The sequence below is a fragment of the Malus domestica genome, chromosome 02 (genome assembly GCF_042453785.1).
Source record: "Malus domestica chromosome 02, GDT2T_hap1".
In the NCBI taxonomy this organism is placed as follows: Eukaryota; Viridiplantae; Streptophyta; class Magnoliopsida; order Rosales; family Rosaceae; genus Malus; species Malus domestica.
In genome coordinates this window covers 1,082,488-1,096,511 of record NC_091662.1, presented here as the reverse complement: position 1 = coordinate 1,096,511, position 14,024 = coordinate 1,082,488, and the positions used below count along the sequence as shown (strand labels likewise).

At 36.7% G+C, this 14,024-nt stretch overlaps 1 protein-coding gene across 1 annotated transcript; it reads left to right on the top strand.

The window, feature by feature from the left end:
- Positions 1-10,493: 10,493 nt before the first annotated feature.
- LOC139187447 (alcohol acyl transferase 1 allele RGb) lies at positions 10,494-13,026 on the top strand. The gene is made up of 2 exons (XM_070813719.1): positions 10,494-10,999; positions 11,917-13,026. Exons 1-2 carry the CDS (start codon positions 10,559-10,561, stop codon positions 12,841-12,843), a joined length of 1,368 nt encoding a protein of 455 aa, XP_070669820.1. The 5' UTR covers positions 10,494-10,558; the 3' UTR covers positions 12,844-13,026.
- Positions 13,027-14,024: the final 998 nt, after the last annotated feature.

The following is a 14,024-nucleotide window of genomic DNA, read 5'->3' as shown; positions in this document are numbered from 1 at the left end:
CGTGCACATCAAGGCATATATTGGAGTACCATGTGCATTCATATAGGAAACGAGAATCACATCATTGCATATCTTGAAGATTATAATATCAGTTTAATTGCCTAGTTTTAGAAATAAACAATTTGAATTATTCTAATACATAATTCCAGTTTCCTTTATTCTAGGCTGTTCGTGTCATAGGAAATCAAGCCTATCATTCATCTTTGCTTGGTTATAAGATTTGAGCATAAAAGGTTTAAAGCAAAGTTCTTGAGTGCTAGGTTAGAAGAGTGATCTTAGTGAAACACACATAATTTTTTTTAAAGGTTAATTTGAGAAAAAAATTAGCCTAAATTCATTCTTTAATAATCCCGGACTAAAATTTTAGGCTAGAAGGATTAGAGCAGAAAAACTGTTTCTAAGCTAAAGGTTAAATTTTCTGGGCTTAAAAAAATTAGCTTTTAGCCCAAGAGTTGAAAATAATCTAATGAGCTGGCTGCTAGGGTTTCCCCCACTGTGACACACGTGTGTCTCATGTGTGCGTGCGTGTTCCGTGCATGCTAGTAGGCTTTCAGGTCACGACTTCGAAAGTCTTTAAGTGCTTTGTTAGGTATTGCATATATTTATTAGTTTTTTCTATTTTTATTTATTTTCCTGTCCTTTTTTTTAGCAGTAAATCAATATGCAATTCACCACTGCACGCCTCAGAGTTGTCCACCTCACTTACTAATGTAAGCAGAGGTGTTGAAGTATATGTGTTTTCTAAAAGTCAGATCGCACAAGTAGAAAGTGAATATGCATGCTCCATAATCAAACTTCTTTCCAGACCTGATCAAAACCAAGGTCTAAAATATCGATATTATCCCGATATTTACATTGAAATTTTCGTTTTTTCGGACTATCGATATTTCCAATATCATCGATATTTTAGACCTTGATAGGAACTCTATGTGGTACTAAGTCACTCATGTATCTTACCATGCAATGTATAAAGTGTAAAATATTGTACTAATTCATTATATATAAATGATTATGGTATGTTTAAACTTCTTTCATTAATTACTACATATTTTCTACACTCACAACGTTTGCCAGCTCGCTATATAATCAACTTAAATCCGTTAAATCCATCATGCAATGCATTTCCTTTCAATTTTTTTGTGATAAACTAATAGATAATTGACTAGATAAACATCCTGCAAAGTTTCAATAAAATTTTTCAAGTTTTTCTTACAATTTCCGTGGTTTTTATTCAATTTTTATCGATATCGATAATATCCCGATATTTTCATCGAAATTTCCATGTTTTTGGACCACCGATATTTCTGATATCATCGATATTTTAGACCTTGATTAAAACTACTGGTGGTACGAATCGCCATCCCGATTAGTCGAATCTCCAACCAATCTTTATCGGGATGGGATTCTGAAAATCAAAACCGAACCGAAATTTCGGTATTCTCAAACAAGTTTCTGGATTCGGTTGTACAGTTCGGAATTTCAATTCAATAGGAATTTGCCTCATAAACAAATCAAACCCAAATCCAAATCCAATATCATAAATCCAAATCAACCAAATTCACATAAAATTAATCCAGAAATCCAAATCCAAATGCGGCGACAATCAAAAGCCCTAAATCATAAATCCCTAATTCAACATGCATCCTAAATAAAAAATTAATCCCAAATCCCTAAATAAAGAGGATTACCGGGGCTTCTCGCTTTTAATTTCTTGCATGACGTTCGGGATCTCAATCATCGGGGGTCTTTTCCGTTTCAGAGAATAAGAAGCGACGGTAAATGATGAAAAATCAAAATGCGAGACGGAGAGTTCTTAGCTCGCCGTTGTTGTAGAAATTGTCGAGAGTGACGCCGACTCCTAGAAAGAGATAGTTTGAGAGAGGGAAATGGAGAATCGCCGGATCGTGGTGGCTTGTGGTTGTGTGTGGTGATGGCTGGCAGTATTTGTGTGGTGGAGGGAGGCTTTGTTCTTTGGTTTGAGAGAGTTGCATGCTTGCAGCAGTTGCTTCGAGAGAGACTAAGAGAGAGGGTGGCTGTTTGTTGGGAGTGTGCTAAGTCCTACAATGAGCTAGCAATAATATGATTCAAATTCCTATTTGACGAGAATCGGACCTAAGACCTCTCACTTACAAGTGAAGAGGAATACCACTAGACCGTGATTGACATAATGTGATTAAATCTGGGGTTTTTTTTTCTATTAATTACAAAAAATTTGTTTTTTCTGTTTTGTTATGGGTGAAATGGGTAAACTAGTAAAGTTAAACGATGGGAAATTCGTTATCATGTAAATGATTAATTTGTGGTTATGTGTACCAATATTTTTCACAGTTAAATAATATAAGAGTGCAAAAGTTTTCGATCCGAACCGTTGTCATCCTTACGCATGAAGCACTCTATCGAGAATGCAGTACTCTTTTACAAAATCTTCCTCAGTATCCTTAACTCTCATTCGTAATGAAATTAGACAAGTTTAGACGTATAACAGACGGTATAAAAATGAAAAAACAAAAAAGAAATGACGTTAAATACTTATCAAATATTCCACAACAAAGTAATGAAATTAGACAAGTTTAGACGTATTCGAGGCAAACTCTCATGTGAACATCGTCTAACTGTTTTACATAAATAATGAGATTCACAGCTACGTGCAAGGAATCATGATAGTAAGTTCCTACTTCACCAGACTAAAAAGTCTCTAGGATGAACGAGGAGTACTTTGTTCGATTGTGGCATGTAATTGTGAAACAAAGAAGGAGATTGCTTCGTACGTTGAAACACAGAAGACCATGAAGTTTCTCATGGGGTTGAGTGATTCTTACGCCACCGTTCACAACAACATTCTTCTCTTGAGCCCCTGCCCACAGTAAACAAAGCCTACTCATTGGTTCTCCGTCTTCAGAGACAGGCGGAAGTTTTCGGTGGGAAAAACAATACTACCCAACCAGAAGTTGCGGAATTCACCGTGAAAGAACTTTCAGGTAAAGCTTTTTCTTTCACATGCAATGACAAGAAAAAAGTTTGGATTTTGGATAGTGGGGCCACATACCATATCGTTTGCAGTCCTGATTCCCTCGCATCTTCAAGACCCATTGAAAACCATACTGCTGAATTACCAAATGGCTCATTTGCTAAAATTACTCATGTTGGACAAGTTATTTTCTTTCCCAACCTTGTTCTTGATAACGTTTTGTGTGTACCACTCTTTACGTTAAACTTGATATCAATTAGCAAATTAGCCTATGACTCATTATACATCACAATCTTTCTAAACCAATTTTGTGTTGTACAGGACCTACGTTCAGGGAAGATGATTGTGATGGGAATTGAACGGGATGGACTTTATTATCTCGACCCACCAAAGAAAGGAACATGCAAAACTGTCAAAACCCCACCTTATAGCTTTTGGCATCAACTTTTTGGGCACTCCATCGCATAAAGTTTCCATGTTATTTCCTTTTTTCCAAAATAAATCTTGTGATTCAAATAAATGTTTCATTTTTGCTCATTGGCCAAACAAATGAGATTACCGTTTCATTGAGTTCCATATCCACTAAGTCATGTTTTGAGTTAATCCATGTTGATATTTGGGGTGGTTATCAAGTTACTTCCATTTCAGGTGCAAAATAGTTTCTCACCATCGTTGACGATTATACTATGAGCACATGAATTTATTTGATGAAACACAAATCAGATACAATAGAATTCCTTGTCCAATTCATCCACATGGTAGAAAATCAGTTCAATACTAAGGTCAAAATGGTTCGAAGTGACAATGGTCTTGAGTTCAAACTTGACACTTTCTATAATCTCAAGGGAATTGTCCATCAAACTAGTTGCGTCAACACACCACAACAAAATAGTGTCGCTGAACGTAAGCATCGACACTTGCTTAATGTTGCTCGAGCCTTACTTTTTCAAGCTAATCTTCCTAATTAAACGTTTTTGTGGGATGCAATCCTAGCTTCTGCCTATCTCATAAATCGAACACCCACACCTGTTTCACAAGGAACCGAATTACTTTCACCTACGAGTTGCCTTTAAAATTTGACCCTTGTGCATGTCGTCGCATTTTCATTGGTTATCCCTATGGTAAAAAAAGGTTACAGATTATTTGATCTTACCCGCTGAAAGGTTATATTGTCACGGGATGTTTTTTTTTTTTTTTTAGATCAATTTCCCTACCACACCTCAGACATTTCCGCTGCCTCTAATTCCTTGTTCAATACAAACTTCTCACCATTGCACTTAGATATGGACTCTTTCCCTCCCACCATTCCTCAAGTCATCACATCGGACAAGTTATCTCTTGAATCCCATGATACCACACAAACCTTATCTGCCAACCAACACCAGAAATATTGCAGCCACCTTTATCACCGTCGCAAATACCGAACATGATCTTGCCTTCTCCAGAAACACCACTTACTGCCCTTATTTCACCCCGCCCAGCCCTGCACCTACACCATTACCACTCCGCCGTGTCATACGTCCCACAAAGCCTTCCTCATTTTTGCAGGACTTTCACGTCGAGACCTCTCTTTCGTCAAGACTTACTTCGACATCTTCAATGAACGTGGTTAAGTCATCAGGTACCTCTCATCCACTCTCTCACCACTTATCGTATAATCGTTTTTCACCCTACCATAAATCCTATACAGCTAACCTCACAGTCATTAAAGAACCCATAAGTTTTTCGCAGGCTGTTCAAGACCTCCATTGGCGTGCTGCCATGCAACATGAGATTACGGCTCTTTAGGCAAATCACACTTGGTTTCTTGTGCCGCTGCCACTCCACAAACGACCCACCCATTTGATGCAAATGGGTTTAATTCAAACCTCTTCTTAGAAGAATAGTGAATGTCTTTCCTTATAACTCAATTGCAAAAATGTGAAAATTCGAAACATGATTATGATTGATCTCAGAATTGTCTTCTACTTCGTACAATTTAAATGGTCTTGCTAGTGAATATGGTTTAACTTAAAAAGCTTTATGGATGCTAAGTTTATACAAAATAATTTAACAATCTAGAACATATTCACTAATCAAAGAAATTAAGCAAGTCATTGAATGCCAACTACATAATAGTATTCCCCCTACACATTTGAGCCATTTGGTTGAGAAAATTCTAAACATTTTAACAAATGGCTGGTTTGGGATTGTAATGCTTTTAAAAAATCTGGAACATTAAGTGTGTTTGGTAACTGTTTGGACCCAAAATTACATCATCGGCCCGTGCAATCAAGGTCATTGCGTAAGCATAGCCCCCGACCATCAGATCGAATAGTGAAGATCGTTTTGTTATTATTGAAGGATAATATTATGATAATTATCTTTTAATGATAATTAAGATGATATATGTATCTCCAAGCTGGAAACACGGTAGCACAATTCAAGTTGATTTTGGATGTTTGGCGTGTGAATGTGTGGGTGAGATCAATTTGGTTGACTGACAGATTCAAGTGGTATGCTGCAAATTGATAGTGCATGATTGCACCTGGTCAAATTTGGTGGAAAGATGAGTGGATTGTTGTGATGCTTCAGTTTGAAATGCATGGCTAAGAGATAAACTTGCATGCCTTGGTTCCAGCACATGGAGATCATCAAATACTTGGATAACGATGGACAAAATAAGGAGAAAAGGAGATAATGATGGAGATTTTAAATTGGTTGGATAATTGCATGATAACTCCATGCATTTGGTTGAGTCTGATCCACGCCAAAAATCTCGTGCAATATTCAAAGATCAAGTCGGTGCGTCCCTATAAATACAGAGGCAGTGGCAACGAGAAGATGACCCCCTCCAATTCAACACACAAACTGCCCTGCGCAAACTCTCGCTCTACGCGAAACCTCTCAACAACCTTGAGATTTTTATTTTCCTTTTTCGCCAACACATCTTCAGTTTGGATAAACATCACTGTGAAGGCAACCGGCGAACATCTTCAGTTTGGATAAACAGCACTGTTGCCATAGAATCAGTCGACCGCGGAGCACCTACAGTTTAGATAAACAGCACTGCGTCTAGGCTGACTGGTTATCTATCTAAGTCTCGGTCGAGAAGGATTTTCAAATCCTTATTGGCAGAGGTCATCTCATTAGCCTTCTCGGCGAAGTGAAGTGTTACAGGTTACTACATTCGGCACATTGAAAGCTGAATTTGATTTTGAACTTCGCAGAACTAGCAACCTTGTCTTCAAGCTCTAGATCCGGAAGGCCGAGACGTGTTCCTTCCTCGGCCTCAGTCGTAAGATCAAGAAGTCAATAGCACGCCCAACATGACATCAACACATTTTACTCCCCGGCTGAGTTCGGCCGACGAGTTGGCATGCCCCACACACAACCGAATGACGTAGTTAGCTTATTAATTACTCGGCCTACGCGCCACGTAGGCTTGGTAGTTTTTACGGTCAACAGTAACAAAAAAAAAAGTGATTTAAAAAAAAAATTGTTGTTAATGACAATAGAAAAGCATAGAAAAAACAAAAACAGAGTCTACCATGCTTCTAAAGAAAGTGCTTTGTTTTTTCTTCGAAATATAGTAATTAGTGCTGATTTAATAAAATTTTCAAAGGCAAGTACAACCCCACATTTTACAAAATTACAATTTTTGCCCCTACGTTATTGTCTTTGACAATTATTATATCACACTACATACCATATCCTTTTTAGTTATTTAACACATTCACAACAATTTATATAACAGTTTACCAAACACTCAGACACTATTTTTTGTTGTTAAAAGCACTTTAAAAAAAAAAAAGTTATCAAACACGCAACAACTGTTTATTCTCATAGGACAACATAATCACATTTTTTTAGAAAGCACAGGAATACCAAACTAATCCAAAGAATTGCCACTTAGTACTACAGTCTAGTGGTTTTCCCCTTCACTTGTAAATGAAAGGTTTTAGGTTAGATTATCGACAAAAGCGAATTTGAACCACATTATGCTAGCCCATTGTTAGGTTTAGCTCACTCTCTCCTTAATGTAGATAATATCATTTGTTAAAAAAAAAGTATTTTTTATCTTAACCCAATTTCACCATTAGAATTAAAGGAATTACAACCCTTGATTAAGCCCAAAGTCAAAACGACTTTTTTCGAAGTGATGTTCTTCCTTGGAGAGGCTATTCTCAAGCAATTTGGCTGAGGTTTGTTCTTAAGGACTTAATTGAATGCAAGTGTGAAAGCGCAAGCTTTTGTATTTGGCTAATTTCCTAGACAAGTTTAATGCGTCTGCAATATATTAGTTCTATATTTTAGGCGTGTCGTAGTTTCTAGTTTAATTACTGAAAACGTGCACATCAAGGCATATATTGGAGTATCATGTGCATTCATATAGGAAACGAGAATCACATCATTGCATATCTTGAAGATTATAATATCAGTTTAATTGCTTAGTTTTAAGAAATAAACCCAATTTGATTTATTCTAGTTCATAGTTCCAGTTTCCTTTATTCTAGGCTGTTGGTTTCATAGGAAATCAAGCCTATCATTCATCTTTGCTTGGTTATAAGATTTGAGCATAAAAGGTTTAAAGCAAAGTTCTTGAGTGCTAGGTTAGAAAAGTGATCTTAGTGAAACACTTCATACCTTTCATATTATTCATCATATTCATTTGGGTGAATAAGTTGTGTCCATATCTACGTGACGAAGTTGAGTGCAATTTCTTTAGTCGTGAGGAGAATCTGCTGAGTGCGTCATGTTCATCCAAAAGAGAGCAAAAGAAAGACTGTGTGCTACATGATTAAAAGTACAAGAGAAAACTTCAAGTGTAGTAGATGTCTGTCTTGTAAAAGTACTTATTTCTCAATGGTTCTTTAATCGGTTGTGTGCCCATGAATTATATCGTGAGTCTTTTGTTCTTTTTTCTCTATTTCATTTTGTTCTTCACTGTTACGTAGTATGATTGAAACCGTACATGAATCCTCGTTTGGAATTTTAGTTGAGTTTATTTATCTATTGGGTTTGGGTTCCTCAACCCAGCTACCTTTTCAAAGTAGATGCTATATCACTAAAATTCAACAACACCTTTGTAATTGCTATAACAAGATATCCTCTGATTCACTAAACAACAAAACATGTCAAGAGGAACCATCACTTTATTAGAGATCCTTTGTACATCAGATAATGTGATTGAATTACTCTATTGCAAATATGAAGATCAAACTGTTGATATATTTACTAAGGGTACGCTAAAAGAGACTTTTGTATACCTCAGGGATTTGCTTGGTGTCAAAACTAAAAACAATTTGAAGGAGAGTGTTGATGCCTAAATTGATTTCTAGCTTCCAATTTTTTGTATTAAACAAAAGTAATGGCTTAGTTTTTTCAAAATTTGTAACGGCCAAATATGTTGACTCAGTCCAAAATTAAAAGTGTAGGGCTGATATAGGTTTGCTTTGGTGTGAGGTTTAGATTAGCTTAGAACAACTGGGGTCTTGAAGGCTTTTGTTAACTAGCTAATTTAAATGAGATGTAAGGTGGTATCGTGACCAAAACCCTAAATCATTGAAGTATGTAAGTGACGTTTGAGCTGCAATGTTTTGCCCTATGCTATCACTTTTCTTTGAAATCCTCTTGGGTTTGTTTCTATTTTCTTAAATAAATTACAACTAGATTGAATCATGTATTTGAACATTCTGAACACAAAATTTGACAAAAAGTTCAATGTTCGGAAGTTAAGCACCGAACATAAGAGTTGAGGATTAGCCGATAACCATGAACATAGAATCTGGGGTTCGGTTAACTAGTGCTAGGTGAAACCGCTCACGATCTTCTCCTCCAAGTTGACTCCTGACCTTCATGCTGCTGTTACAAAGTCTTGATACAATTGGCTTCTTACTTCTTAGTGATGGAATTTTACGTATTGTTATATTCAACTCCAATGAGTATATGAACACTCGAGTCTAGTTTGGTTTGATTTCTTCTAAAAATTGATGGGGAAGAACAATTGGATGGCTAACCACCAACTTAAATGAACGCAAATAAATACATAATTCACAACTAGTTGCTAAGAGCTGTTGGTTTCATGTTCCTTAACAAACATAATATTGTCTTCAGTGATTCCTATCTTTAACAAACATAATATTGTCGTCAGTGAGTTCTATTTTGTCAAGTGATTGAATTATTTGTTCCATTTTGTTTTTTTACATATTTGCTTAACAGTGAAATGTTGTGAGTATAGATCTCATATTAGGTAAGGAAAGGACTTTGCGTGCTTATAAGTAATTGAGTTCCACTTCATACTGTCAATTAGTTTTAAGATGGAATCTCAACTACTCTTTTTTTTTTTTTAACAAACGACATTATCTACACTGAGGGAAAGATGATGGGCTTAGACTCACAATGAACTAATAATAATGTGGTTCAAATTTGTCTTTGGCGAGAATTGAACTTAAAATCTCTCACTTACAACTGAAGAGGAATACCACTAAACTGTAGTACTAAGTGGCGATGGAACCACAATTTTCATCTTGGTATCAGAGCAGATTATCTTATGTGTGAAGCCCAACACTTGACGTGCTCCACGCCATGTGAAACAATAGTCTCCCGTGCTAATATGCCAACAATGTTTTCCTTTATAGCCCAACACTTGACGTGCTCCCCAACAATGTTTTCCTTTAGAGCAACTCCAGCCTTCTCATTTGCTCGGGGGACGGGCTGCAGGAAGGGGCTCGAGGGCCAGTTGATTATTCTCTAGCCATGGAGGGCCCGAGTGAGGGTGGGAGCCCGAGCACAAGGGGAGTGGATTGTTGACAGGCTTGCAGCCCGAGGGCCAAGACATTTTTTTATTGTTTTTTTGTGTCAGCCCAAGGCCCTACAGCCCATTTCCCTGTGTTTTTTTATTTTATATTATTTAAACAAACAAAAAAAACTACTATTTTATTACCTATTGCCAGGGGGGAGGGCTCTAAGGGTGGAGATGCAAAATGTAATTATTATTCATTAATGGTAGTTACTATTCATTAAAGGCAGTTACTGTTCAATATGGTGGATTCAATAGTGAATTGCCAGGGGGAAGGGCTCCAAAGGTGGAGTTGCTCTTATAGCCCAACACTTGACGTGCTCCCAAGTCCCAACAATGTTTTCCTTTATAGCAGACGTCTAATGGATGTTTTACAAAAGTCACAGCTGTAAATGGGGCAGGTACGTACGATGTTGGCCTTTTTACTTCCATTCCTATCAAAGTTCTCTACCGAATACCTGTCCTCATATCCCTGTTAGTATTCAGTTTTCTGATGTTGAATTGAAATTCAGTATTATATGTACGAATCTGTGGTGTGAACTGTGGATTGGGGCAGGTACGTACAATGTTTTCTTTGCGGTCCACGTTGATTGCGTGATTTAAACGTTCCTTTCTAACAACATTTTTAATGGAAAAGAAAAGAATCACATTCACAACAGGTGGAAACTTGGACGAAAGATTCGGGAGCACTAGAGCATCTGCATAACGCTATATAAGTACTGACTATCAACTTTTAGTTAGCATGCATACCACAAAATAAAAGTTTCAAATCCTTTGATCTTTTGCTGGTTCTTAAGCTCGTTACTGAAATGATGTCATTCTCAGTACTTCAAGTGAAACGATTGCAACCGGAACTTATAACTCCGGCAAAGTCAACGCCTCAAGAAACAAAGTTTCTCTCAGATATTGACGACCAAGAAAGCTTGAGAGTTCAGATTCCAATCATAATGTGTTACAAAGACAACCCTTCACTTAATAAAAATCGTAATCCCGTTAAGGCAATTAGGGAAGCCTTAAGTAGAGCATTAGTGTATTACTACCCCTTAGCTGGAAGGCTTAGGGAAGGGCCTAATAGAAAGCTCGTGGTCGATTGCAATGGTGAAGGTATCTTGTTCGTTGAGGCTTCTGCTGATGTCACACTTGAGCAACTAGGAGACAAAATTCTACCCCCTTGTCCACTTTTAGAGGAGTTCTTATATAATTTTCCAGGCTCTGATGGAATTATTGATTGTCCTTTGCTGCTGATTCAGGTGAGTCAATTAATTATCAATTACATATTATCAATTACATATTATTTGGTCATAGCCATTAATTCTTCACAAAAAGTTTGAAGTAGGTTAAGGGTATGAGTAGTGTTTTTTGCGTTAAGGTCGCATACACACGCCGGAGATTTTTTGTAAGAAATTAGTGCAATCAACAACATATGAAAATTTTAATGACAAATAAGGACATAAACAAGAAAGCGCTAACAATATTGTAAATAAGTTGAAGTTTGGTGGCACCGCAACCGTTTTTAACTTTTTCATAAAATTGGCAACCCTTTTCATAAACGAAAATTTATCATACTGCCACCACACTCAAACTTGAACTTATCTACAATACGACCACGCCTCTTTGTTCTTATGATTAAAGAAAGTCATTACGTGGTTTTGGAAAGAAAAGATTATGAGACGCTTTTCATTATTTTTCGAAACTAATTTTTCTTCAACAATCCTTATGTTTAACCCTATACATTGTAAAATTTGTATACACACCGAATTGAGGAAATTATATTTCTAAATGGTATCTGCCTAATTAGGTCCTAGGTTTTCTACCAGTCTCACATCACCTTTATTGTGTAGGTTTTCTTTACCGTTCTTCTTCTAGGTTTTTTGCATGTCGTCATGTAGTCCACTTTGTCTTCTGTCTAAATTTTTCTCTTCTATAAGCCTTTTGTCTAAATTCCTCTATATTTAAAGACTCTTTCAAGTAACTAAAACAGGCACGAGACTCCATCCTTTTTTAATTTTATTCCTAATTTTTATGAAATTTTTGTTTCGTAATTAGATCATCTAATTTAGATTTCCTAATTAGATCATCTAATTTAGATGTTTTTTTTTTTTTTGTTAACTAGCACGAATATGATGATCAAGAAAAAAGTCTAGTAACTAACTTTTGCAATATGCAGGTGACCTGTCTTACATGTGGAGGTTTCATACTTGCATTGCGCCTAAACCACACAATGTGTGATGCATTTGGATTGCTCCAGTTCCTGACCGCCATTGCGGAGATGGCAAGAGGCGCACATGCACCATCTATTCTACCAGTGTGGGAGAGAGAGCTCTTGTTCGCTCGAAATCCACCAAGAATTACATGTGCTCATCATGAATATGAAGACGTGATTGATCATTCTGATGGCTCATACACATCCAGTAACCAGTCAAACATGGTTCAACGATCTTTCTACTTTGGTGCCAAGGAGATGAGAGTCCTTCGAAAACAGATTCCACGCCACCTAATTTCCACTTGCTCCACATTTGACTTGATCACAGCTTGTTTGTGGAAATGTCGCACTCTTGCACTCAAAATTAATCCAAAACAGGCAGTTCGAGTTTCATGCACTGTCAATGCACGGGGAAAGCACCACAATGTACGTCTTCCCTTGGGATACTATGGCAATGCATTTGCATTTCCAGCTGCAGTTTCAAAGGCTGAACCTCTATGCAAAAATCCAATGGGATATGCTTTGGAGTTGGTGAAGAAGGCTAAAGCTACCATGAATGAAGAATACTTAAGATCAGTGGCAGATCTTTTGGTACTAAGAGGGCGACCTCAATATTCATCGACAGGAAGTTATTTAATAGTTTCTGATAATACGCGTGCAGGTTTTGGAGATGTCAATTTTGGATGGGGACAGCCGGTATTTGCTGGACCCGCCAAGGCCTTGGATTTGGTTAGCTTCTATGTTCAACACAAAAACAACACTGAGGATGGAATATTGGTACCCATGTGTTTGCCATCCTCGGCCATGGAGAGATTTCAGCAGGAATTTGAGATGATTACTCAGGAACCTAAGGAGGATATATGTAACAACCTTAGATCAACTAGTCAATGATGTAAGTGTTAAACGTAATGCACTTTCTGTAATGTAGAGTTGTGTCTCTTGGAACTTATCCAAGAGTTATAGCTGTTATCAAAAGGTATGAATGTTATTAAAAAATAGCCAATAATAAGATTGGCCTAGTGCTGTAATAAAAAATTGAAAGCAATAAAATTAAATTTCAGTTGCCGTTCAAAAGCCATCCTGCATATATATTCTCCTGTATTCTTCCTTTCTGCAGTACAACTGAAAATTGCTGATCTTTCCTCCAACAGTAAGAATCAAATTGCCCATTTGTGGAACAATTTAGTAAGTTTTCAATGGATTTATTGAAGTATCAGGAAAATGTCAAGAAGTTTGAGCCTTTATTCCCTTAAACCAATAAGAGCAAAATGATATATAAGCGATCAAGAACACAAAAGCAAACTAATCACACATGTGATAGGAGCCTTGCTTATCATATGGAGCAACAATTACAAGCACTCAAATATTCTTCCCACCCACTCGTAATTTAGGGTTTTGAGATCTCCTTGGCTCGTTCATTCTAGTTAAAATTTTCAGCCCCATTTTGTTAAAAGTTTGTTGAACTTGAATTGAGTTGAGACTCAAATTAAAGTAAAATTCAATCACCACCGCGTTTAACATTTAGTGCGGCGAACATAAATTGGTCGCGCAAAGTTTCATAGCGTCGCACAAACGTATGCGCGACGAAAACTTCTTCATGTAGAATCAGTCGCGCAAAAATCGTGAAGAAAGACTTTGCGTGATGAATAAAAGCATTGGTCGCGGAAAATAAAGCATGACAATTCCTCATTCATTGCACCAAATTTTTAGGAACGAATATGTTCGTCACACAAAATGCCAGGATGCAAACTTAGAACGACTAATATTTGTGTAAAAACTTTGTGCAACGAAAGTGAGTTATCGCAAAAAAGTATGCACGACGAAGCTATTATTCGCAAAAAAAAATATATATATATTTTTTGTTCTGGGTTTAATTTTATAATAAAATAATAAAATAAAAATAAAATAAAATAATGTAATGAAAAGAAAAATAATTTGTTTAAAATAAAAATAAAATGTATGTACAAAGAAAAAAAAATTAAAAGTAAGGGACTAAACAACTAAGAAAAAAATGGGGAATAATCTACAGGGTCGTCGTTCACATGCAGATGGAAAGATTGGGGCAAGAAGGG